Below are 27,775 nucleotides of genomic sequence, written 5' to 3'. Positions count from 1 at the left end.
GGGCCATCTGTACCCCAATGTTTATAGCAGCAATGGTCATGGTCGCCAAACTCTGGAAAGAACCAAGATGCCCTTCAACGGACAAATGGATAAGGAAGATGTGGTCCATATACACTATGGACTATTATGCCTCCATCAGAAAGGATGAATACCCAACTTTTGTAGCAACATGGATGGGACTGGAAGAGATTATGCTGAGTGAAATAAGTCAAGCAGAAAGAGCCAATTATCATATGGTTTCACTTATTTGTGGAGCATAACAAATAGCATGGAGGACAAGGGGTATTAGAGAGAAGAAGGGAGTTGGGGGAAATTGGAAGGGGAGGTGAATCATGAGAAACTATGGACTCTGAAAAACAATCTGAGGGGTTTGAAGTGGCAGGGGGGTGGGAGGTTGGGGTACCAGATGATGGGTATTATAGAGGGCACAGATTGCATGGAACACTGGGTGTGGTGAAAAAATAATGAATAATGAATACTGTTATGCTGAAAAAAAAAAAAAAAAAGCCTCTGCCTTCAGCTCAGGTCATGATCCTGGGGTCCTGGGATCGATCCCTGCATCAGGCTCTCTGCTCAGCAGGGAGCATGCTTCCCCCCTCTCTCTCTCTGCCTGCCTCTCTGCCTACTTGTGATCTCTATATGTCAAATAAATAAATAAAATCTAAAAATTTTTTAAAAAGAGTAAACAAACAAATGAACAAAAATTACCTCACTGTAGGCTGTCTAAAAGAAGCTCACTTTATATAGAATGATATGGATAGTTGAACATAAGAAGATGGGAAGCAATCAAAAGGAAATGGGAATGGTTATATTAAAATTAGACAAAGTAAACTTTAGAGCATAAAAAGTCGCCAGGAATAGAGATGGACATCATTATATAATGAGAAAAAGGCCAATTCACCAAGAAGACATACCGATTCTGACTACATATGTACTAACACCGCAACATCAGAGTGGATTGGACAAGTATTAAGATCTGGAAGGGAAACAGAAAAAGCCATAATTTTTGTTGAAAACTTCAATACTCCTCTCTCAGTAATCAGCAGACCTCATAAACAGAAAACCAGCAAAAATATAGAAAAACTGAACACCATCAACCAACTAGATCTAACGGATATCTACGTAACACTTCACACACTCAACAGCTGAACGCACATGTCCTCACCAGCGTGTGGAATATTCACCAAGACAGATCATATCCTGGGTCCATAAAACAAGCCCTAACAAATCTGACACACAAAATAAATTTTTTGACCATCCTACAATTAAACTAGAAATCAACAACCAAAAGATAAGAGGAGCATCTCTAGACATTTGGAAATTAACCCACGTTTCAGTAATTCACGGGTCAAAGACGAAGTCATGAAGGAGATGAGACATACTCTGATCTGAGTAAAAATGAGAAACAAAAATGAAAACCCTGATTATCCAAGTGGCCATGTCCATCAGGCCGGGGAGAGCTCTGTGTAGAGAGGAGCTTTTCTCTGATTCAACGGTTTACTTTCTCTTCAAAGGCACTGCTTTAAATGCTGATGTTAGCCAACAGTTACCTGGGACAGAATAGGCAAAAAGCTTAGGAATCCTGGATCTCCCTGATAAGATTGATCCTTATAATATGATATGGCCAGGCCACCAAGTGTAAATGTCACTGGGCTCTGTAGGAACTGGCCGAATGCAAATGAGATCAGCGGTCCAAGAGGGATCACGTGAATGCAGGGTTTGGCAGGGCCCCCAGAGCACAGGCTGTAACTTCTGAAGCCAGCCTTCGCAGGAACTTTTCACAGAAGTCAAACAGCTCAAGCAGAGTCTAGAGATGTGGTAGAAACCAGGGGGAAAATGTGAATTGTTTTCTTCTAAATAAGGAGATCAGTGGATAAACTGTGCTTCTCCAGTCTGGGCTTCAAAGGTCTCAAAAGTAAGTAAGTCTGATCTGCGTTTGGGGGTTTTTCTTCTTTGCTTTTTTTTTCCCCCCTCTTGCAAAATTAGAAATAAGCCTTTAGGACTGAACGCTGACCCTCAATGGGAAAATCATTTTGAAAACTAATGGGCTGTTTTGATGTTTTTGAATACTCAGTGTTTAATATGATGTAAGTGAAAGCACAGAGTTTGAATATAGTGTTTTATGAAACAGTATGCAACTGCTAAATGATTTTTAACCAGAAACTGACTGTGGAAATAGGCCAAAATTTGCTGAATTGGGGAAGAACTGAGTATCTTGGGAATTGATTTGTAAACCTGAGTTGTTTTCAAAGTGATAGTTATTTACTTTTATTGCACAATAATGTGAGGGCATTTTGGATAAACTGTTCTATGACTCAGAGACTGTTTACCAGAAGCATTTACAGAAATATTTGTCTTGTCTCTGGCTCTCATTTTTAGGCTCTGAGAATTTGGGAAACGTTAGAGGCTATCCAGGATTTTTTACTCTATGCACAGAATGTCCTGAATCAGAATTGAAAAATGCCATGTTTCCTTATCACAATACTATTTCAAATGCACTTTATTTCTGTAAACAGAGAGTTCAAGCATTTTGCTCTGAATCTAACAACCGTCTAAGAGGAGAAAACTCAGAGCCCTCCCAACTTGGAACTGTCTACTGCATGATAGTAAGGAGATCAGGTTGTTGTTAGTCTTTTGATTAACTACAGAACATCCATGATGGAGGGAAATAAATACTAATTTCCGACGGAAAATCAAAGGGACTGGAGCCAGACGGAAGTTCCTGTGCTATATTGGGCTGCAGCAGATTCTACAGTGAGAGATCCCCTCTTTGGTCTTTGGCCAGCTGATTCTCCTGCCCAGCCTTGCACAGTCCCCTTAAAAATGTCACACGGAAGTCGCTGCACTAGGAACGGCCTATCCCTGGATACCTAACCTAATGCCTTTTTTTTTTTCCCCCTTTGGTTGGGGGGCGGGGTTTGCCCTCTGGGAACTATCTTCCTTTCCCCAGCTGCCATTGCCTGGACTTTCTAACCTCTTCACAGAACCTGCTTCCCCCTACACATGCCTCTTAGCCTCCTCAGCAGACTTGTCTGATCTTTCCCAGCGGAAGTGTTCTCTGAGGTTATCTTGGCTCATGTGGCTCCCATCAGAACTGGCTTCTGGACATCTTCCTTGAGCATTGTCTCTAGAAAGTAGCAGAGCCCTCAGGGTCCTCCTGAGGCGTGAATGGGATGACAGGTTCAGACAAGGGCACGTCTCTTCCTCATCGTGATGAGGGACGTTCATGGCAGCCATGTGGTTTCCTATCCCAGGCCAACATTACAGATATGTGGGAGGAGGAGAATGCTTGCCTCGAATTCAGGACTTAAGAGCCGGCTCTGTGCTCCGAAGTCCTGACTCATCTACCCAAGTCACATCCCTGGTGTGCTCATGTGAGGCCAGTGACAGATGGGGACACTACAAGAAGAAAGATATTTTTCCAGGAAAGCCCCTAAATTAAGAGTAATCATCAAAGGAATAGCTTTTATAAGTCTCTGTCCTATCTTTGGGACAGGAAGAAAACATGGGGGGAAACTTGATAAATTTCAGTAGAACGTAGTATGGATAAAACTAGAAGCAGAGTAAAACCATGAGAGACTGTGGACTCTAAAAAACAATCTGAGGGTTTCGAAGGGGCGGGGGGTGGGAGGTTGGGTGAACCTGGTGGTGGGTATTATGGAGGGCACAGATTGCATGGGGCACTGGGTGTGGTGCATAAACAATGAATTCTGGTACACTGAAAAGAAATTAAAAATATAAAAAATTATTAAAAAAAAAAAAAGCAGGCTTCAAGTGAGAATAAAACATAGTGAAAGATCATCCAAAAGGAAAATTTATACATGACTAAATTCACTTCTTAAAAATATAGCATCTATCAGCTTGGATTTCTAAAAATAAATTATGAAACTTTCGCTTTTTTTTCTGTTTTTATACACAGAAGAACTCCATATTTTATTTTTTTAAATTTTATTTTATTTTTTCAGTGTTCCAAGATTCATTGTTTATGTACCACACTTTCTTAATCACATGCACATTTAAAAAATCTATTTTTTATTTTTAAAAAAAGATTTTATGTATTTCTTTGAGAGAGATAGAGAGCAAGAGAACATGAAGAGGGGGTAGTGGGTAGGGGCAGAGGGAGAAGGAGAAGCAGACTCCCCACTGAGCAGGCACCCTGATGTGGGGCTCAATCTCAAGACTCTGGGTTCGTTCATGACCTGAGCTAAAGGCAGAGGCTTAATTGACTGAGCCACCCAGCCGCCTTTCATTCTTTTTCTAAATGTTTAGTAGAATTCACCAGAGAAGCCATCTGGTCCTGGGCTTTTCTTTGTTGAGAGGTGTTTGATCACTGATTCAATGTTCTTTCAGCTTTTCTTTTGTTGCGGATTTCTAGTTTCCTATCCTCCTGGTCAGAAAAGATACTTAGTATAATCTCAATTTGCTAAGACTTGTGTTGTGGCCTGCCATACAATCTATCCTTGTAGCTGTTGGGAAGTCTTGGATATGTGAGAGCTGCTTCTCCCGTCCTTGAGTGACAGCCTCTCTCTGCTTTGTGTCATTGCTGGCTTCCCAAGCAAATCTCAGCAGCAACTCACCTTTGCTTAGGGACAGGGAGGTTTCCTACCCAGCCATGGTGGTACATGCCAATTACTTTTTACTTCATGCAAGGTCATGTTGTGTCAGCTAAGGTGTGTTTGGATAGGTGGTATTGCAACCCACGGACAGTCAAGCCATGGACACAAGGAGGGCACTGGCTTTGCAACAGGGATTCTAAAGGAAACAAAACTCTGGGGGGAAAACTCTAGAGCTGTCACATTCCTGATCTTGAGTCAAGAGCTATTGAAAACACACAGGGAAACTTTCACCATCCCAGCATTTTGCATTGGAGAAGACCATTTGGTCAGAGCAGTAGGGGGAGAAAAAGTCTCTAGGAATAGGAAAAATGAACCACTCCGAGACCAAAGGGGAGAGCCTCTTCTTCCTGCAATGTCTATTCAGTCCTCCTACTGACAAAGCTTTCCATCATGCCGGCTGGCAAAGAAAACTGTTTTAAAAACCCAGATCCATTTTCAGAGAGCAGGCTGCAAAGAATGAATTTTGAGGCAATAAATTGATCACTGACACAAGGCATGACCAAAAAAAAAAAAAAAAATAAGAGAATAAAGAGTTTGGAAGTGGGAAGAAAAGAAAGCCAGGGGAGTCATAACATGCTAACTTTGGAACTCACAGATTGCAATAATCAGGTTGGCCCTTTCCTGTTTGCGGGGTATATCTTCTCATGAAGATGTCACATTAATGTTATCTTCTCCTTTTTTTTTTCTTATTAAGCAGGGCAAAATGATGAAGAGAGAGATCAGTGTGTGTCAACAGACTTGGGCATTATTATGCAAGAACCTTCTGAAAAAATGGAGACTGAAAAGAGAGTCCTTTATGGTATGATTCAGTATCCCTGTTACTTCTTATTTACAATGTAGAAATATATCTTCCCTGGGAAGTAACTATACTTTGTTTATCTCTCCTTCCAAAAATCAGACCAAAGCAGAAAACCTTTCTTTATGAGAGAAGGAGCTGTTCCTCAAACCTCAAGCTGTCCACAGACATATCAGTTGACATGGACCCCAAGTCGAGGTCTAAAGGCACTGAATTCGACCCAGCAATAGAAAATCCAATAAATATTTTAAAAGTCAGTGGTCACATGTTTGCTAATGTTTCTACTCGTGGACAGTCAGGTTTAGATACTGAGATTCTGAAGGCATGGTTAATCAAGATACTGACATAGGGAAGTGGTATATTCTCTTTTGAATCCCTTTCTCTTTTTTTAAAAATAAATTAGTCTCTTCAAAAGAGCAGAAAACTTGGAGATGTCATTAGTGCCAAGAAGAAAATTAGCATTAGCTCCTATCATTTTTACCATATAACAAAAATCCTGGTTGAGCTTTGATCTCTTCCAAAAATCAGATAGATATAAATTAGTAGCATTTCTAACTAAATCACAACTTTGATATATATCTAGTCGTGAATTTCTTCTATCTTCATCCATTTAGGAAATAAAGTGATGTCTTATTGGAAGTTTGCAGGTGACCAATAATAACTAAAAAGACAGTATTTCTCCAGTTGCCTGAATTGTGCTGAGTTTCTACTACCAGGATCTTGGCATGTAGCCAGTATATTACTTCTAAGTTAGCAGTGCCTTGGAACTGTCTCATGTAACACTAAGCTCTCAGTAGAACCAGAAACTGGATGAGTAGGTCATACCAGCTGGTAATACTTTGTAATAGCTTCCACTGTTGCCTCTCACCTTTTCATGGTCCGTGCATGCTTTAGACTGGTGCTGTGATCAATACATTTGAATCCTTTTAAGAGCTCATTGGAATTACTCAGACTGCTGAATTTTGCACTGTGCATATTTTCAGGGGTTCATAATGTGGCATATATTGAAAGCAGAAAAAAATGTACAAGACAAACTGTATGACCAAATGATTGTGGATAACTAATACAAAATCACAATTTTCTTTATTCTTTCTCTTGGATTGTATAGGAATGGTTGACCCCATTGCTCCTCCTACTTTGCTTGTCTGTATATCCTACTAGTCATGAATTTAATGATTTTTCTTCATTGCCTGCCATGGACCTGGGACGGGTAGACTCATTTAAAGATTCTACATTTTCTGTTATATACACACCTGTCACCAATACAACCCAACAGATAATGAATAAAGTAGCTTTAGCTTCCTTCATGAAAGGTGAGTTTTCTAGCAACCAAGAGGAATTTCTGATGTCAACTTTTGGTTCATCTGACTGCAGATGCATGCTTTTAATTTGTATTTCAGTTGATAAGCTGTGGTAATTGTCAAAATTTATAGATTACGTGAAATTGGGTACAGTCTCTCAACAAAGAAATCTTGATCTTGCATATGGTTTGGGGAAGCATGGAATATAGAGTTTGGCAGATTTTGAAAAACAGGAGTGTCTAATGGTTGACCTTTGGCTGTGGAAGCATTGTGACTAGACAGAGATTGTCACTCTAGCATTTGCTTATTATTAGAGACAAAAACAGTGAGTCTTTCTTGAATTTGATTATGGAAATTTTATCTCCAGGTTTTTACTACCAAAAAAATGTCTTACTAATTTGAAGATTCTATTGATGAGTATTCTGTGTTTCAAATTTTCACCCTTCATCATTAAGATACTTATCGATGAAAAATAAGAAGAGCATTATGACTGTCAAGGTCGCTTTCCTGAAGAATAATTTTCTGAAATCAGGAAAAACAGCCTAGTGAATAGACAAGAGAACTAGTCTTAGAGTCCAAGAACAATTTGACTAAAAATACTTCTGTGACTGGGTCCATAGTGCATTTTGCAAGTCATCAACTTCTCTGAGCCACTTTATCACCATACTCAAAATAAGATCAATAGTACTATATTTTTTGTGAATACTTCAGTTGAGAATGAGAGAATCCCAATTCAACCTGTCTCAAAGAAAGGGGGGCATCTTTTGTCTAACTTTAAGGAAATGAGTATGGATAGAGATGGGTCAACAATAGAGGAAGAAATATGTCTCCAACTGTCGGGTCTATAGTATTGTGTGCTAGACTCATTCTCTTACTGGCTCTCCCCAAATAGAAGCAGACTTAGTCTGCAGAATCTCCATATGTAAGCCCTACCACAAACAACTCCACTGAAAAGTATACAGACCTTTCCCAACTGTTCAAAATTATTTCAGAAATTAGACCCATTGGAATGATAAGCTGTGGTAATTGTCAAAATTTATAGATTATGTGAAATTGGATTAGTGTTGCTCTTGGTCCACCAAGAACGAATCTCACTGAATAGAAGAATACAGTATTGTCACTGTTATACAGTATTGGTTGAGTTCCTAGTCATGTTGCAGACCATATCCAAACCACATGGTATGTGAGTGGAAGAGTGTCAGTATCCCAAATGAATTTTAGAGTGTTTACCAGAAGGAGGAGTGAATGTCAGGCAAATAAAAACAATTCTTCTTTGCAAATATAAATGCGTACCTCAAAGGGAAATCTATAGTGATTGGCCCATAAATGTGAGTTGAGTTATAATTTATAAACAATTGAGAGCTTGCACAACTTTGTGGATAGACTAGAAATCATGAAATTGTACAGTTTAAAAGGATGAATTTTATGTTATATGAATTATATGTCGATTTAAAAAAGAACGTAAAAATGTGACTTGGGAGCACCTAGGTGGCTCAGTCAGTTAGTTAAGTGTCTGACTTTTGGTTTTGGCTCAGGTTATGATCTCAGGACCATGGGCTTGAGCCCTGCATTGGGCTCTGTACTAAGCATGGAGCCTGCTTGAGATTCTCTCTCCCTCTCTCTTTGCCCCTCCCAACAATCAATAAATACCTACCTACCTACCTACCTATCTACCTACATACATACATAAAGTGACTTAGGAAGTACTAAGTATCAATTTTAAACACCATAATTCCTCACCATGGGTATTACTGTAAGGGGAACACCCAATCTATAAAGTCTCTCCTCTTTGCTCTCCTATGTTCATGATTCTACTACAGTTTATGTAACCATTAATTTTGTGCCTGGATCCTGACCTCCTACCTGTATTCAGTATCCAGAAGACCACCTCTGTGTAATCTGCATTTAGTGTCCCACTATTAGGAGTCTCTATGGCCACAGTTCCCAAATTATGTTGGACTTTTCTTTCCTGTCCATGCTTCACTTCACACTGCCAGGACAGGTGGATGAATGGTTTACATCCAAACTTACTTCCCCATCATGCCTCACTAACCACCACCCCCTTGCTTCCACCTGAATTTTCATGTCTGCACTGTGGGTCTTCCCTACAAACACTGACTCCCCTTCTGATTCAAGATGGTATTCTGATCTGCATTGTCCACTTAAGGTCTGGTCTCCCTGTTTATTCAAGCTGTGTTTGCCCTCATCCTCTGGCTCACAGATGTCCTCCTGGGGCAGAGGGGCTCACAATGCCATAACTTTGTGCCTCCCAACAATATCCTGGTTCAAGGTCCCATGCAACTGGGCTAACAAATATTCATTAAATGACTATTGTGTACAAGGTCTTTACATCAAGTTTATCTTTACAATGACTGCATTGTTATCTTTGTTTAATAAATAATGTAATTGCAATTATGATATTCTTTAATGTTCTCATGACCTAGATTTTATAGAGTTTATTCTGTAGTAATAGAATATTATTCTGTATTATATTTTCTGTACTTTGTAGTAATATTCTGTGCTACTAATATAGATATTATTGTTTATTTTATAATGTAAATTGAGTGATAAAGCCTATATGGTTTACTCAAGATCACATGGATGTAAGGATGAGGTTCCAGGAAAAAAAAATAGTTCTATCAAAATAGAACTTTTTCTCCTTTTTCCTCCACATGCATCTTCAACACTCCCACCCCAATCCACAACTTTCTTTGCTTTCCTTCTCATTCTTTGAAACTAAATGAGATATTTGTAATGCATTGTACACAATATCTGCTGAAAGAGGGATTATTTTAGCGATATAAGTATGTTCAATTGACATATTTTTTAAATTTTTTCTTTTTTTTTTTAAGTGTACTTACCCTACTGCCAGGATTGCTAAAGGAAAATGAATTTTTATAATTATTTTCATCTGCTATGGACCAAAGCCTAATTGTGATTTAAACACAATGATCTACCATTCGTGATCATTTTTTTTGCCAACATTGTAGATTTATTTTAATATTAATTCTCCTGTGAATAGTTTAATTGGTATGGAATGATATTATATGTGATTAAAATTGGTTCAAGAACTACAAATGAAAATAAAATAAGGGGCACCTGGGTGGCTCTGTTGGTTAAAGCCTCTGCCTTCGGCTCAGGTCATGATCCCAGGGTCCTGGGATCGAGCCCTGCATCGGGCTCTCTGCTCAGTGGGGAGCCTGCTTCCTCCTCTCTCTCTGCCTGCCTCTCTGCCTACTTGTGATCTGTCTGTCAAATAAATAAATAAAAATATTTTAAAAAAGAAAAGAACTAATCTTCATGTAGTTCTTCTGAAGAGCTATGTCTTTTCCCAAACTTTTTTCTCCCTGACCTACTCAAAGTTGATATTTGATTGTGTTTTATTTCTATAAAGAGCTCTAGTGGAAAAAATGTTCATCATCACTAGCCATCAGGGAGATTCAAATTAAAACCACATTGAGATACCACCTTACACTAGTTAGAATGGCCAAAAATAGCAAGACAGGAAACTACGTGTGTTGGAGAGGATGTGGAGAAAGGGGAACCCTCTTACACTGTTGGTGGGAATGCAAGTTGGTGCAGCCTCTTTGGAGAACAGTGTGGAGATTCCTTAAGAAATTAAAAATAGAGCTTCCCTATGACCCTGCAATTGCACTACTGGGTATTTACCCCAAAGATACAGATGTAGTGAAAAGAAAGGCCATCTGTACCCCAGTGTTTATAGCAGCAATGGCCATGGTCGCCAAACTGTGGAAAGAACCAAGATGCCCTTCAATGGACGAATGGATAAGGAAGATGTGGTCCATATACACTATGGAGTATTATGCCTCCATCAGAAAGGACGAATACCCAACTTTTGTAGCAACATGGACGGGACTGGAAGAGATTATGCTGAGTGAAATAAGTCAAGCAGAAAGAGTCAGTTATCATATGGTTTCACTTATTTGTGGAGCATAACAAATATCATGGAGGACATGGGGAGATGGAGAGGAGAAGGGAGTTGGGGGAAATTGGAGGGGGAGATGAACCATGAGAGACTATGGACTCTGAAAAACAACCTGAGGGTTTTGAAGGGGTGGGGGGTGGAAGGTTGGGGGAGCCAGGTGGTGGGTATTATGGAGGGCACGTATTGCATGGAGCACTGGGTGTGGTACAAAAAACAATGAATTCTGTTACGCTAAAAAGAAATTTAAAAAAAAAGAGCTCTAGTGGGGCACCTGGGTGGCTCAGTGGGTTGAGCCTCTGCCTTTGGCTCCGGTCATGATCTCAGGGTCCTGGGATTGAGCCCTGCATTGGGCTTTCTGCTTCCCCCTCTCTCTCTGCCTGCCTCTCTGCCTACTAGTGATCTTTCTCTCTGTTGGGCAGATAAATAAAATCTTTAAAAAAAAAAAAAGAACTCTCGTAAAAATAATTTATCATGACATCCTGAAGTTGGTCTCCTAGTAATTTACTAACAAATATATTCCCTTCTTGTAATGACAGATGCAAAAGTTTTGGGGCTGTCCGAAGAAGAAAATATTAAAGAATTAATGTCAGATAATCCTGATGAAGTTATACAAGTTATCTTTACTAATACATTCTCATATCATTTGAAATTCTTGCTGGGATACAGAATTCCAACAAAGAAGGAACACAGGGACCATGAAGGTAAGTTTCCAGCTATGTAACTCCAATGCTCTCCACCACAATTATGGCATAAATTGTACATAAGAATGGATGTTAATACAACAGATTTTAAAAACCCTATCTGCAATGTGATGTCAACAGGATAACCGACACATTTAAGAAATGTACATTGGGATTTGGTTTTATTAACATGCTGTATTAGATGGTTGTTACCTATGGTTTCATAGATGGATACATACATACACACATTTCCATATATGCATGTGTACATATACATGTATATTAAATGGAAGATGTAGAGTAAATTTGTTTATGGATAAAATAGAAGAAGATTCTCTTCAGATGTGTCCGTAAGCTTATTTTTGAGGGCCCAAAATGAAGAGGGCACCAAATCCAGAATGATTGATTATTATTATTAATGTTGTATGATTTTTCCAATCTCACTAACCAAGAGATTTGGGTTTTAGCTACATAAGAACAGGTGAGAAGATCTTGGGTTTATATGAGATGAAAATTTCTGTATTAATTTGGAACTTGGAGAGACTATATATTCAGGGAATGGATAGACAAGAAAAAATGCCAAGATGGTTTTTAAAAAGAATGAAATTATAACTAATTAAGACAATATGCTATTACCATAGTAAAACACAGATAGAGCAATGAAATAGGAAAAAACCTGGAAAGCTCTCACACAAATTTGAAAGCTAACATATGACTGAGAAGATACTGTGACTGGTGCTGGGAAAATCATCTGTCCATAAAGAAGAAAGTGAAATTATCTCATACTAAACAACCAATTCCAGGTACAGAACTCAGTGGGGGGAAAATCCTGTAAACTTTCTAGAAGTCAATATAGGAGAATATGTTTGTAACTATGGGATAGAATAGAATTCTTAAACAACAAAAAATAAGTAAACTATAATAGAAAAGTTTGCTAAATTCAACTAGATCAAAATTAAGAAATTGTCTTTATCAAAAGACATCAGAGAGATAATGAAAAGTTAAGGCAAAACTTGTGATGGAGTATTTATATAAGCAAAACTAACAAAAGGTCAATACCAGAATATATAAAGATTTTCTCTAAATAAATAAGAAAAAAAAAGCATAGAAATAGCAGAAAAGTGAAAGATATAAATAGGATCCTCATAAAAGGAGAAACACAGACCAAGAATAAACAGTTGGACCTGCATTAGTAATCAAGGAAATGCATTTTAAAACCACATGTGATACCATTTTATATATGGCCAAAACCAGTAAATAGAACAATACAAAGTACTGGCAAGGATACATAGCAAAGAAAACCCAATATTATAAAATATTTTAAATGTTTAAAATAGAGAAATTTTATTTTTAAGTTGAAGATATCATAATCTGTAGCCCAGCATCATGGAAATTTTATTAGTGAAAGTCTCATGCCTGTGTTAAAAATTTGCTGCCTATTCTCCTCTCCTTCTGAGGACATGGAATAATTGCTCTGTAGCTATAATTAGATACCTAGATTCAAAGCATTGAAAAGCAGATGTGAGTTCTCTATACCCTTTCCTCACCTATTTCTGCAAGCCAGATGGAAACTGTCACCTTGGGACCCTTAGGTGTGAAACAGAGGACCTTACCCCACTCCTTGCAAAGACCTTTGCTGACTCTGTAGCATGAGTAAGAAGTAAACTGTTGCTGCAATAAGACATTAATATCTGGAAGATCGTTTGTTACTAGGTGTATTATTGGCTATCCTGACTGATACACCCATATTCATGAGAAGACATATATAAGGACTTTCATAGCAGTGGCTTTTTTTAAAAACAGCAAAAAGAAAAAAGAAATTAAACAAATTATTATTAATGAGAGTACAGATAAATACATTGAATTGTATTCCTGCAATGTGGTTCTACACAATCATATGCTGGAAATAAAAAAAAAAAAAAAAAGAAAAGAAAATATTTGCTAAGAGTGTAGATAACACGTTAAGTGTTATCTACAACAACCACAAAAAAAGAACACAAGGAAATTTTGGGAGGTGTTGCTTATGTCTGTTACCTTGATTATAGTGATGGCATCATGGTTGTCCAAATTTATCAAGTTACACACATTAAATACTGCAATTCTCTGTAAGTTATATCTCAATAAAGCTATTAAAAATAATACTGGGGCACCTGGGTAGTACAGTTCAGCTCAGGTCATAATCGCATGGTTGTGAGATCGAGCCCCACACTGAGCTCTGCACTCAGAGAGGAATCTGCTTAAGATATTCTCTCCTTCTGCCCCTCCCCTGCACTTGCTCTAAAATAAATAAATCTTTAAAAAATAAAAAATAAAAAAAAATAAAAAAAAGAAGAAAAAATAGGGCCATTTATATAAATTTCAAAATCATACTATAGAGCAAATGAAGCAAAATGAAGAATGATGACTCTAATAAGATAGATAATATAAAGTTTAACAATTTAAAATTACATGTGTGGTTTGGGGATACATTATAGAAGCTTAATGGCATATATAAACACAAAGTTCAGGAAAGCAGTTAGCCTCTTAGGAGCTTGCTGCTAGGAAAAGCAGTAAGATCATAGACAATATACAGAGGATTCCAGTTGGATTTGTAATGATTTCTTCATTTATAAAATTTGGCCATGGGCACATATGTGTTGATTATATCTTTGTTTGTAGGCCTGAATGATTTCCAGTGATTTTTAAATATCTAAAATGTTAATGAAACATGCATTTAATTCCAATACTCAATTTTAATTTTTTACATTAAGTATCACCATCTCTTTAATGCAATTTAATATTCACTAGACTGGTAGACTTTTTTTCTTTTTTGCAGTAAGATGTTTTTTCCTTCAAAAGATGTTCTGATTGACATGATTTAAACATAGTAAGTTATCTCCTCTGAACTCCCAGTTGTTCATTATTGCCTGTGTTGTATGTAATGTTAGGCAAAGTTCTAGTTCTCAATCCATATGAGACCTACTAACCTTTGAAAAATATAAAAAGATTATTTTGACAATACAAAATCATAGAAGAGAAGAACTTTACAAAATTTTTGATGGATGAAGAAACAGGGAAGGTAGTGTGAGAGAGCATAGTATATTCGAATTTAATGCAGAACATCCCCTATATGTGCTCTGTCTGCCGTACTTTGAGAATCATTACTCCGGTTTATGTTTTCATAGGCCTTCAGTGAAAATAACAACATTTATAATGTGCGACCATTGTAAAGTCCACTGTTTCTTATAATAAGGCCTGAAATAATCCGTAGTGATATCTATGGGTTTCTTTTTTTCTCTTAAAGCTCATTGTTCTGAAATGACTGAAAATGTTAGCTGCCAAGTTTCGCAATACTGGACGAGAGGTTTTGTGGCTCTTCAAGCTGCTATCAATGCAGCTATCATAGAAGTGAGTACAAATGTTCCGTGCTAACTGATGTTGCATCCAGATCAATGCTATTAGACACCTCAAAATGTTCATGAAATTAAATATAAATGGTAGGTTTGTTCTTTCACTTAATCACTGGTTTCTTTAGAACAAAGTTTATTTAAGTTTCTATATGTCATGGGGGCTACAGACATAAATAAAAGAAAAATTTTCTCTCCCAAGAATTTAGCCTTGTCAGGATGCCAGGCATACAGTAGGAACATTATTAGAGCCCAAATGTCTATCAACTGACGAATGTTTAAGGAAGTTGTGATATTTATATATAGATATAGATATATAGAGAGACATAGATATAGATATAGATATAGATATAGATACATAATGGAATATTACTCAGCCATCAAAAAGAATGAAACCTTGTCATTTGGAATGACCTGGATGGAGCTAAAATGTATTATGTTAAGCAAAATAAGTCAGCCAGAGAAAAACAAATAACATATGATTTCACTCATATGTAGAATTTAAGAAACAAAACAGATGAACGTAAGGAGAAAAAAAGGGGGGAAGGCAAACCGTTAGAGACTCAACTATAGAGAACAAACTAAGGGTTGCTGGACGAGAGGTAGGGGAGGGATAAATGGGTGATGGGGATTAAGGAGGACACTTGTGATAAGCATTTGGTGTTGTATGTAAGTGATGAATCACTAAATTCTACTCCTGAAACCACATTACACCACCTGTTAACTAACTAGAATTTATTATTTTTTTAAAAGATTTTATGTATTTATTTGACAGAGAGAAATCACAAGTAGATGGAGAGGCAGGCAGAGAGAGAGAGGGAAGCAGGCTCCCTGCTGAGCAGAGAGCCTGACGCGGGACTCGATACCAGGACCCTGAGATCATGACCTGAGCCGAAGGCAGCGGCTTAACCCACTGAGCCACCCAGGCGCCCACTAACTAGAATTTAAATAAAAACTTTAAAAACAAGTTATTAGAAAGGGAAAAGTAGGGTCGCAGTGGGGTATAAAGTGTCTGTAAGTAAACAGGCTTAACTTCTCAGCCTAAAATGCCATGGGAGAATTCCTAATTTACATCACTTAAATTTAAATTTAAATTTAAATGAAGCTTGAGGTAAGAGTTGCCAAGTATATAAGGTCATTAATGTGTGTCAGGCACATTATAAGGCAGGGTTAGGCAGGGAAGTGATAAAACACATAGTCAATTTTGAGAACTGTGAGAAGCTCAGAATGCCTGGAGTCAGTGGTCCAGTGATTGAACACAGAAGTGAAAATTTAGACTAGCATCAGATCCAGACTTAACAGTTTTGTGTTCAGAGGAAAACAGACAGCTGAAAGAAAACAGAGCATGCCATCCATGAATATACAAATTTTGTTTATTAATGTATTTTCTCAGACTGCAACAAATCATTCAGTGATGGAGGAATTGATGTCCGTTACTGGAAAAAATATGAAGATACATCCCTTTGTCAGTCAGGGGGGCATTGAAGCTGATTTCTTCATTTTCTTCTGCATTATTTCCTTTTCCTCGTTCACTTATTATGCATCTCTTAATGTTACAAGAGAGAGGAAAAAGATGAAGGGCTTGATGAGGATGATGGGTCTTCGGGATTCTGCATTCTGGTGAGTAAAGCATAGCACAAATAAATAAATGTAGGGATTTAGGAAAAGTGGGCCTCTTCAGAGCATCAGTATTCAAACCTACTCATTTTCTAACTCTTTCCTATGACTGAGATAAATTGTCATTGACGTAACACTTGCCAAGTTAAGGCTGTGAGTTACTGTGCTTCTCAAACTGAAGGAAGAATAGCACGTTTGGGTTTGGATAGTGGTTGTGAGGTAGGGATAATGAGGGATGCCCGTTGAGTCTACTGGTTGTGAGGTAGGGATAATGAGGGATGGCCATTGAGTCTACTGGTAAGAGTGTGGTAGAAATGGTAGATTTGGGTGTCAAAGCTGATTGGAAATAGAATTCAAGCCAGCATGGGACTGAAAAAAGAAAAAAGAGGTCAAAGACAAGGGGCTCTTTTGAGACTAAAGGTGGGGTTTGATGGATATATTTGAAGGAACAAGCTGGCAGAACAGGCTTGTGAATAGGGGCTGGGTAGTTTGAATTTAAAATGCCAGAAGCTGTGTAATTCCAAGCATGGACAAGGTTCTGTGTGAGAAAGAACTTGAGAATGACTTAAAAACATGGAGGTGGTGTTCATAGTGAAAAGGAAGTAAAATAACACAGAGGCTAGGAAGCCACATGGAATATGCAAATAGCAATAAATTTGCAGTCTGGAAGAGAATGGTATAAGTCAATATTGAACTGCTTATTGAATTAATATTGGAGGGATGTATGACAGAGCCGTGAACTCTAACAGCTCTAGAGCCAGAATGCCTGGACTTGAAATCATAGGTACTTCAAATCTTTGTTCAGTAGGTTCTTTGTCTAGAAAATGAAGAAAATAATGACGCTTCTGCATAGAGCCTTTGTGAAAATATAATGATTTCATATTTGCTAAGTTCATGAAAACACTTACCAGTGCAGAGTAATTGCCGTACATGTAGGCTGTTGTTTTGCTGGTTTTGCTGGTGTTTTGTTTTCATTATTTCATTATACCCTTTAAAGAATGTTCATCAACATGATAAGAGAATTAAACAAAGGAAGATGAACTATCCTATATCTCTGAGGAAATCCATGAAGCTCCTCACCCCTAGAGAGGCCCCAAAGAGGAGAAAAGACCTGAGATTCACTGAGTTATGATGTACTTGGACTATGTCCCACTTGGACATAACTTCATTGAGCTGATACTGTGGTATTATTCCCAGTGTCTAGAACAATTAAAAAAAAAAAGATGAGGGATTACAGAGTTTGCTCAAGGTCACAGAGTATGAATGCAGCAGAAAAACATGTTTGAACCAAAATCAAATAGACTAGAAGACTATTTTCTCCTTTTCCTCACAGTGATGTGTGTGTGTGTGTGTGTGTGTGTGTGTGCGTGCGTGTGTACATGTATGTGTGTGTATTTTTCTGTAATTAATTTTAGGACAAAAAATATCCCTAATTCCTAAGGGATTTTTCCCTTAATTACCTTATATTTACATATCCTGAAACTCAGTAAGTATCTACTAAAAGAATGAATGCATCAATGAATACAGTTAGAATCCATTCTAGATCCTCCTTTCAGTGGAACATGAAATTCTAAAATAACATCTTGTTTCTGTCCTAGGCTCTCCTGGGCTCTGCTCTATGGTGTTTTCATCTTCATTATGGCACTTTCCTTGGCACTCATTATAAAATCTGTCCAGTTTGTCATTCTGACTGGCTTCACGGCGATCTTCACCCTCTTCTTCCTCTATGGATTGTCTTTGGTGAGTTGGTGAATTAAGTTGCTTTCCATCCAACTCTTACCCTAAGGATCAAGTGTTGGTTTCTAAACAGGTAATTATTCCCCATCTCCCTTTTCTTCACTATCCACTGTTTGCTTGAGAACATCCATGTATTTGATTTGTAGTGGTTTTTTTTTTTTTAAAGATTTGTAATGTTTTGTAATGCCAACTTAGAGTGCAATTTATAGAGCACAGTTTTGTATTATAGACAAAAAATGTAACTCTAATTTTATATGTACAGTTCCTTATTGTGTTATACTAAAAATAATCCTTAGGGAAATATAAACCAACCGGATCTTCTCTCATTTTAGATAGCATTGGCTTTTCTAATGAGCGTCTTGGTCAAGAAATCTTTCCTCACTGGTCTGGTCGTGTTCCTTCTCACGGTCTTTTGGGGAAGTTTGGGATTTACAGCATTGTACAGACAACTTCCTACGTCCTTGGAGTGGATTTTAAGCTTTCTTAGCCCCTTTGCCTTCACGCTTGGAATGGCCCAGGTGAGAAACAGCCCAACACTTTGAGAGCATTTCAGAAACATTTTTCCTGTCTGGAATTCTGTTGTTTATAGTCTTTTCTATGATTAGCGTTGTCAGATTCAAAGCCTCAGTGCAGACTACTGTTACATTGTAAAGATGAACTTTTTAAAAAGATTTTATTTATTTGCTTTGGGCACCTGGGTGGCTCAGTGGGTTAGGCCTCTGCTTTCAGCTTGGGTCATGATCTCAGGGTCCTGGGATCGAGCCCTGCATCGGGCTCTCTGCTCAGCATGGAGCCTGCTTCCCCCCCTTCTCTCTCTGCCTGCCTCTCTGCCTACTTGTGATCTCTCTCTCTGTCAAATAAATAAATTCTTTTTTAAAAAAGATTTTATTTATTGAGAGAGAGAGGCAGAGAGAGCAAGAGAGGGGAGAGGATGAGAGGGAGAAGCAGACTCCCTGCTGAGCAGGGAGCCCAATGGTGGACTTGATCCTGAGACTCTAAGATCATGACCTGAGCTGATGGCAGTCACTTAACCAACTGAGCCCCCCAGGTGCCCCAAAGATAAACTTTAAAAAATTATTTATTTATTTATTTGAGAGAGAGCAAGTAGGGGAGAAGGACAGAAGGATGGGGAGAGAGACTTCCAAGTGGGCTCTGTGCTAAGTGCAGAGTTCAATGTGGGGCTCAATCCCAGGACCCTGAGATCATGACCTGAGCCAAAACCCAAGAGTCAGCGGCTTAACCGACTGAGCCACCCAGATGATTCTCAAAGATGAACTTTTAAAAGCTTTGGGCATACTGAACTCAGCAAAATAAGCCATTTGGTGAGTGAAAAAAAAAAATAGGTCAGCATATCATTCTTCAGAGATGATCTAAAGCATTTTCTTTGGCTACTGATTAAATATGGATTTGATATTGCAGATTGAATTCTAATTATTCTAGCTCTTATTTTGACTTTATAATTGAAAAACAAGTGAATGTATAGACCACTGTATAAAAGAAAAGAAAATCAAAACTTAAAACCATAGGGGTGCCTGAGTGGCTCAGTGGGTTAAAGCCTCTGCCTTCAGCTCGGGTCCTGATCCCAGGGTCCTGGGATCGAGCCCTGCATCCAGCTCTCTGCTCAGCAGGGAGCCTGCTTCCCTCTCTGTCTCTGCCTGCTGCTCTGCCTAGTTGTGATCTATCTATCTCTCTCTCTGTTAAATAAATAAATAAAAACCTTAAAAATAAAACTTAAAACCATAATAATTGACGAGCAAATTACATTTCTGCTCATCGAATGTCATTTCTGTTTATCTTATTCTCACATTGAACTCACTTTGCTGTCCCTCCAATTAAATGGCAGTGTTGGTCCTTGCATACATATCTGTTATTTGGTTCTTAGTGAAAGGATTATTCATTATAAAACACCCATTAACTTGAACATTATACCCCACTTTTCGCATAGGTTCTCCTTAAACATACCAGTTTTGTTTTGTTTTTCTAAGAGCATGAATTCTTTCTCATGAAGCCATTTTCAAGCAGGACCACACCTTTTTCCTGTCCTGTGTCTTATTTGGTAAAAATTTATCTAAGGTTAAGCTCAACTGTCATCTCCTATACTTCCCTGCCTCCTCCTATTAGGAGTTCAGTGAACACTTAGGTAGTCAGGCAAGGGTCCCCAACAAGAAAACAGAAAGCCAAGACAGTTAAGATGAAACCACACTAGCATCTTGTTTTATGGACTGCAGAAGACCACAATGGCATCCCGACTAGCAGCCTCTGCAGAAGTGACTTTTGCAACATCCTGAAGCAAAACAATTAACCATAAAATGTGAGGTCACTACCACAAGTTGCAGTTCATGTCCAAATGTCAGCCCAAAGACCATCAACATGTGGATAACACAATAGGTAGTCAGGTGTGTGATCAAAGCCCTCACTGGCACAACTTAGAGACCAATGAACAGGGACCCACACTCAGGATGCTCAAGATACATCTGCAAAAACCTCAGAAAAACCCTAGACTTGAACACCAAAATGGCAACTCTCTCAGGCCCCCTCCCTCTCCGGGAGCATTGTATGCTCACTCAATAAACTTTGCCTTGCTGCCCACCACTTTTCATCTGGTCTACCTCTTTATTCTGTGAAGTGGCGTGACCAAGAACCATGGGCATGAAGGCAACAGAAATCCTGTAATAGTCCTAATGCTCCAGTTTCATTTGGAACATAATTTAACCACAGCAATTACTTAATTTCATTATAGTTGGGTTACACACCTTCCACAAGATTTGAGAATTGTAAAGAAGGCAGTTTTACTCAACTTTGTGCTCCCTGTAGGAGGCAAAAAGTAGCTCTTACACGTTTATGCTAAACCCAATTGTTAACCATTTATCGCAAACCTGATATCCTTTCATTAATTACTTCTTAATTTTCAGCTTCTGCGCTTGGACTATGATTTGAATTCTAACGCATTTCCTAATCCATCAGACTATTCAAATCTGATAATAGCAACAAATTTCATGTTGGCTTTTGATCTTCTCTTCTATATGGCACTGACAATTTATTTCGAGAAAATTTTGCCAAGTAAGTACAGTTATGATTAAAATTGATCATCATTTCCTAAAGACACATCTAACACAGGTGTTATTTATATTTTGAAAACTACTTTGTGCGTCAAAGGCAATGAACAAGGTCATTGCCAACGGCCACATTAGTTCTTTATTTCTTGTTACTTGACTGCTCAGAACTACAGCTTGTATTTTGTTTATAGGGTCACTGATCTTTGAACTTCACTGTGTTCTAAATGCAGTTTGTTTCTTTTTTAAAGTGATGCTTAGAAAGCTATTTCCTAAATGCGTCTGGCTTGGTACTCAGTCATAGAAATTTACGGTTGCTTTTGCCTATTTTGCTCAGTGGTTCCAATTCAACCCTGAGATTATGATTCATTTTGTCAGTGGTGGGATGAGGGTAGGTACATTTTTAAAAGTCTCCCAGACTAGGAAAGTCAATAGGTCATATGTTTTTACTTCGATAGTAGATTTCAGGTGTTTTCACTGCACACACAGAAAGATGATAACCATGTGAGGTGATGATACATTAGTTAGCTGGATGGTGGTAATGTTTCACAGTAAATGCCTATATTAGACCATCACATTATACAACTTCCATATATACAGTTTTTATTTGTTAGTCATACTTCAATCAAGCTGTAAAAATTATGGAAATTACTAATGAAATAAACACATTGAGCATTCTTCTTTTCAAGTCAATGACTCAACACTTGGTCAAAAGATCAGACGAGAAAGAGTGAGGGCCAAGGTGCTGAGAAGTGTCTAGAAACAGCGAATCAATCGTGTTGTTGTTTTTAGATAATCCCTTAAGAACAGTCACTGTCTCTGCCTTTCCGAAAAGTCCAGAATAATAGATGCCAGGATCTACAATTTTGGCTAGAACATTTATGATACACTTGGAATTATTTGTACCATCTGTTCATTAAGCCTGAATTCTAACAAGGTGACTTTATTCAAAATTCTGTGAAAGATGAGCAATATGAACGAAGAAAGGAAGATTAACTGACTGAAATAACAGAATCATGCAATGGTGAATCTGGTGGTAGAAAGGACCCAGTCAAACTCTATGCTTTCATTCACTAGATTTCCTCATGAAGGGAAAGAGATTAAGTCCTAACTAATAACATACCAATTGGCAGGTGTTTAGAGAGTGTTTGATCAATATTGCATGAAGAAATGACTAAACACAGGAAAAGTACATATACGTTTGAAAACACATCATTATTACACTGGCGGTTGTTGCAGAGTATTAGCGAAATGTAATTTTTTTTGCGTCATAATGTCTCTCCACTTGTAGGGAAATAGAAATGCCAAGTAAATGCAAATACATTGTGGATTTATTTCCAGAAAGGGGGTCATGCAGAGTAAATTTGCTTCAGGGGAAAGTTATTATTTAGGGATGGGATAAAACATAAATATAAAGGAGTTTTTAAAAAAAAAATTCCTCTCTGTTAAATTTCAATAAATTATTTTACCCCTTTCTCTCCTTTCTTACAGTGTATCCCTCATTTTCATTAAATCCTGTTCTGTTTCCTCTTGGAATATTTGTATCCAATATTACTGGATACAAATTCTTGATTTCTCAATTTGTTCTCCCTTTGTGGGCGACGTGACAGCTGGACTCCTAGATAACATTTGGCATGCGTGGCAAGTCTTGCATTTATATTCCAATAGTTGGCTTTCTCAGGGTCAAGGAAAGTCTTAACATTTAAAATCCCCCTTGGATATTTTAAAATTCCAGTTGCCTTTCTTCCTGTAGGCACAATTGTTATAATAGAGACATCTTAGTGATTTTTTTTTTCCTTATGCGGTCTACACCTATCAAGGAAAACGTATGCATTTCCTGTGTTGATGATGCATTCGGGTGTCTGGGCAAAGAGGTGACTTTGCTCTGCTTTATTAGGGTGACTCTTTCTTTTAAACTGGTGATTGACCCAATATTTGTCTCCTGTTCATGTAGATGAATATGGACATGGGTACCCCCCCTTCTTTTTCCTGAAGTCTTCCTTTTGGTCACGGCAACAAAAAGCTGATCATGTGGTTCTTGAAGATGAAATTGACTCTGATCCTTCATCTAATGACTCCTTTGAACCAGTGTCTCCAGAACTCCATGGAAAAGAAGCTATCAGGTATGCAGATGGAGAGCAGGCCAAAGACTGAGAAGCTAACAGCCCCTGAGGCTAGCACGGTTCTCTTTTGTGCCCTAAGGACAGCTTCCACCTAACCCCCTCCACACTACCTTCATCATTTCCCACTTCAAGTTTAGAGAAAAATTCCTTTAACCTGTTTTATCTCATATCATGATATTTACATTAAATGCAAACTTAGATTTCACCAAACAAAGATAATCCAAAGAAAACATTGCCTGGATTCTCAATCTTTTATCTGCTGTCTCTCTTCTCCGTCCTTGGCTTCTCTCATTTCTTTACCTGGTCTCATTTATTCATACTTTGCCTCTCCTCCTTTATCATACTCCCTACTTTTTTCTTGCAGTTTTTTTCTCTTTCTTCTATTGATTGCCAAGAGTAGGAGAGAGGAAGGGAGAAAGGATCTGGAGACAGACACAAAGGGAATTAAGGAAGGTGTGCCTTAGAGTGTCATGCACATCCTGGTTCCCAGATGTATGTTTCATTAGAGGCAGGCAACTTTTCTTTCCAGATAAGAAAATAGGAAGAAAGTCCTCAAGATCCCAGGCTTTTCACATCCTCCTTGCCCATCAATGACTCCCCAACCGTCAGCCCTCTGTGAATGGTCTCAGATTACCCTACCCTACAGAGCTTCTATAGCCTGTGTCAGTTTTTATTTCAGCCTGTTCCATATTTTATTTTAGCCTGTTCCTCTATCCTTACATTTGTCCTGTGGCCTAAGCTATGTTTAACTTTCAGAACAGCTGAGAGGGAGCAAAGAAATGCTTTATTTAGTGTTTCTGTCTTTCTTTTGTATTTCTTCTATCTCTTTAGCATCTCACCCAACCATAAGTGCTATGGAGTGATAGTAAATGGGATTAAAATAGAGTAAAGAATCTAATCAAACAATCCACTATGAATGGAGCCTGAATCATTTGATGAATAGTAGACGACAACATAAGAAACATAAATTTGATTTAGTTTATGGATTACATATCTACCTGATAGAATAAAACCAATAGAGTGCCTAGGATTCCAGATCTACAATAGCACCAGGCATATGTTAATTCTTTTCCTTTCTGTTATCATAATCAACATAATCTAACTGGTACCGTTTTATGTTTATTGAATATTTATCGTGTACCAAGCACTATGCATGGAAGATGAAAGATTTCACTCGTCCTTCAGCACAACCCTGAAATACCCAAAAGTTTCAGGTTCAAAAGCTGAAACCTGGGATATGTACATTGATTAAAGTAATAGCTACTAAATGGTATAGATAGTATAAGCTCAATTAGGTAAGATGCAAAACCCATGCTGTCACTGTTACCATCTTTGCCTCTCTTCCTTACTCTACCCTTGTACCCTTGAACCTACTTCTGGAGACCTTGACTCAAGATAACCCAAGATACCTCCAACCTGACACAGTAAGTTCATGATGAACCTTTCAGTTTTGGATGTTATGCTACCTGTTGGTCTAGCTTCTTTGGCTTTGCAATTTAGAGAAGATCCTTGTCCTCAATACTAATGCCAGGCTATACCCTAATCTTTGGAATCAGAAGATCTGGTGATGGGATCTAAGCATAGGTTAATTTACAAAATTCCTCAGGTGATGTTAATGTGCACCCAGGACTGGGAAGTAGTATTCTAACTGATTCTCTCACACAACCATGGCTTCATGAGAGTGAAATCCCAGATCTTCCTATGCCCTGAGGATAAGATTTATTCAATCCTGTCAACCAAACTTAGAATTACAAACTGAATAAAACTGTCATACCTTGAAATATCTTTTTTTTTTCAGAATCAGAAATGTTACAAAAGAATATAAAGGAAAGCCTGATAAAATAGAAGCTTTGAAAGGTAAGGGGGGAAAAAAGAAGATTTAGTTATTATATTGATACTGATTTGTGATCTTAATTCTATATATTTTTTTAAGATTTTTTTTTTGACAGAGAGATCACAAGTAAGCAGAGAGGCAGGTAGAAAAAGAAGCAGGCTCCTGCTGAGCAGAGAGCCCGATGTGGGGCTTGATCCCAGGACCCTGGGACCATGACCTGAGCCGAAAGCAGAGGCTTTAACCCATTGAGCCACCCAGGCACCCCTAATTCTATATTTTTTGCTCTTGGTGAGCAGCTGCTGGTGGTATTTCAGATTTGAAATGAGTTATTTGAGCCACATGACAAAATTTCCCTTATAACACGTGCTTTGATGGAATAAAAGTTAGGAAAAAATGACTATGTTTTAGAATTTGATGTACTTGAAAGATGTGTTATAGTGAGGTAGTCTTGGGATTTTGGGGGGTGGGTTAGTTTCTACAAATTCAAATTTTTCTTCTGTCATTTCAAAGCTGTTGTAGATATTGTATATTTTTCTTTTGTGCAAAAAGAGAAATTTATTTCAAAGGATTTGTTTGTTTAGTTTGTTTTGTTTGTTACCATTAATCTGTTATTAGTCCATAAATATTAACATCCATCCTACCATATTCCAGGCAATGTCAATAAACCTGGAAGTATTAGATATGTAACCTGCTGAGAAACCACATAATTTCAAAATTTCAAAACAGGATAGACATATAAACTGATAAAAGCACATTTTATTTTTATTTTGAATTTAACAACCCATTGTATTAATATTTAGAGAACAAGACCATTCAATGATATAAAAAGGCAGTCCATTAGCTCCATAATACAGTTTTGGGTTTTTTTTGTGATTTTTTCTTCCTCTCTCCCTACTATTTTCCCTTCCTTTGTTTCTCCCACCTTTTTTCCCTTTCTTTTTCTTCCTAGATTTGGTATTTGACATATATGAAGGTCAAATCACTGCAATACTTGGTCACAGTGGAGCTGGAAAATCAACACTGTTAAATATTCTTAGTGGGCTATCTGTTCCCACCAAAGGTAAGACTTTATTTTCCCAAAATCAGGTCAACATGTAAATCAGCTGTTAATATAAAGTCCTTCTGATTATCAATTACAAACACAGACAACAATGGAAAAGTGGAAGTTAACTTATAGTATTCATCGATAGAGGTATGTGATATTTAATTGGCATATATGAAATTTGAGTTGTTTATGAGAACCATTGTCATGGTCATTAGTTACTATTTGACATTTGAACTTGTACCTGTTAGCTTTTGCTGCATAACAAGCATCCCCCACATTAACTAGCTTTATATAAAAAATGTTTTATTATTTCTCATGATTCTGTGAGTTGACTGGCAGTGTTTCTCTCTGGGCTTCATTGGCTGGTGCTGAATGTTTTGGTGTGTCCTCACTCATGAATACAGGGCTTCAGTTAGGACTGCTGCTCCTCTCTGCTTACATGGACTTTCATCTTCTGAGAATCTGGTTGGGATTCTTCACCCAGGGATCCATGATCCCAGAAGCAAAGAGAAGGCTCATCCCAGCGCAGAGGCAATTTCACAGCCTCTGCTTGCGTCCCATTTGCTAGGATTCTGTTTGTTACATAAGCAAACCTAGGAAGGGGTAGATAAATGGATGACATCATGATGGGAAAATCTGCAGATGGGGCATTTTTTTTCTTTCCAGTATACCACACAACTATAACAGAAGCTCATAATGCCTGAATTGTAAAAACCTTGAAGAGAAAATCATGTGTCTAAAATGTAATTAACAAATTACAGTTTGTGTAATTTATTACAGTGATTCTCCATCTAGAAAGATCTTTTTGTAAGTGTTTATTTCAATTCTGGTTAGTTAGCATACAGTGCAGCATTAGTTTCAGGTGCACACTGTAGTGACTCAACACTTCATACAACATCCAGTGCTCATCACAAGCACCAACCTTAAGCCCCGTCACCTATTTCCCCCATCCCCCCAGACTTTTCCCTTCTGTTAACCATCACTGTATTCTCTAGAGTTAAGAGTCTGTCTAGAAAATCTTAATTCAAGTATTACCCTAATACTAACTTTTAACTTTTGTTATAGGTTCAGTCACCATTTATAACAATAAACTTTCAGAAATAAGTGACCTAGAGAATATCATCAAGCTTACTGGAATTTGTCCACAGTCCAATGTTCAGTTTGACTTCCTCACTGTGAAAGAAAATCTCAGGCTCTTTGCTAAAATAAAAGGCATTCAGTCACATGAAGTCAACAAAGAGGTACTAAATAGTTAGAACTAATATACTGGTTAAAATGAGATTGTTGACTCTACGTGCATGGAATTCTTTAAGCTTTCATTAAATTATATTTGTGCAAATGATGTCTAAATGTTGGACCAAAAAAAAAAGTCTAATTTAGATAACAGCTGAAATTTATGTATGATTTATAATGTGTCAAGCATTATCCTTAATTTTAGATATAATAATTGACTTACTCCTCATAGCAACTTTATGAAATAGGTACATTATCATCCCCATTTTACACATGTGAAAACTGAAGTTCAAAAGCAACTTACTTGCCCAAGATTACACAGCTAGTTAACATGGTATGGTTTCCAAATCCAGCCAGGCTTTTAATCATTACACTTCATAGCCTTATATTTCCAAATTTAAGAGGAAG

General features: G+C 37.8%; 1 protein-coding gene across 3 annotated transcripts in view; it reads left to right on the top strand.

Moving 5' to 3' along the window:
- The first annotated feature begins 1,716 nt into the window (after positions 1-1,716).
- ABCA8 (ATP binding cassette subfamily A member 8) overlaps positions 1,717-27,775 on the top strand; it is a 69,148-nt gene continuing 43,089 nt past the window's right edge. The window contains exons 1-13 of one of the 3 annotated variants that reach the window (XM_032320132.1): positions 1,717-1,915; positions 5,311-5,415; positions 6,521-6,725; positions 11,196-11,360; positions 14,623-14,726; positions 16,119-16,345; positions 17,941-18,082; positions 18,412-18,597; positions 20,992-21,139; positions 23,087-23,255; positions 25,054-25,112; positions 26,039-26,149; positions 27,200-27,375. In XM_032320132.1, coding sequence (XP_032176023.1) covers positions 5,320-5,415; positions 6,521-6,725; positions 11,196-11,360; positions 14,623-14,726; positions 16,119-16,345; positions 17,941-18,082; positions 18,412-18,597; positions 20,992-21,139; positions 23,087-23,255; positions 25,054-25,112; positions 26,039-26,149; positions 27,200-27,375 — 1,788 coding nt within the window. In that variant the 5' untranslated portion in view covers positions 1,717-1,915; positions 5,311-5,319. Of the gene's footprint in view, positions 1,916-5,310; positions 5,416-6,520; positions 6,726-11,195; positions 11,361-14,622; positions 14,727-16,118; positions 16,346-17,940; positions 18,083-18,411; positions 18,598-20,991; positions 21,140-23,086; positions 23,256-25,053; positions 25,113-26,038; positions 26,150-27,199; positions 27,376-27,775 lie in introns of those variants that run through there. The other 2 variants (XM_032320133.1, XR_004280452.1) reach the window with 2 other exon arrangements.

This window comes from Mustela erminea, chromosome 18 (assembly GCF_009829155.1).
Source record: "Mustela erminea isolate mMusErm1 chromosome 18, mMusErm1.Pri, whole genome shotgun sequence".
Classification (NCBI taxonomy): Eukaryota; Metazoa; Chordata; class Mammalia; order Carnivora; family Mustelidae; genus Mustela; species Mustela erminea.
Note: the sequence above shows the minus strand (reverse complement) of the source record. Positions and strands in the feature narration are given on the sequence as shown.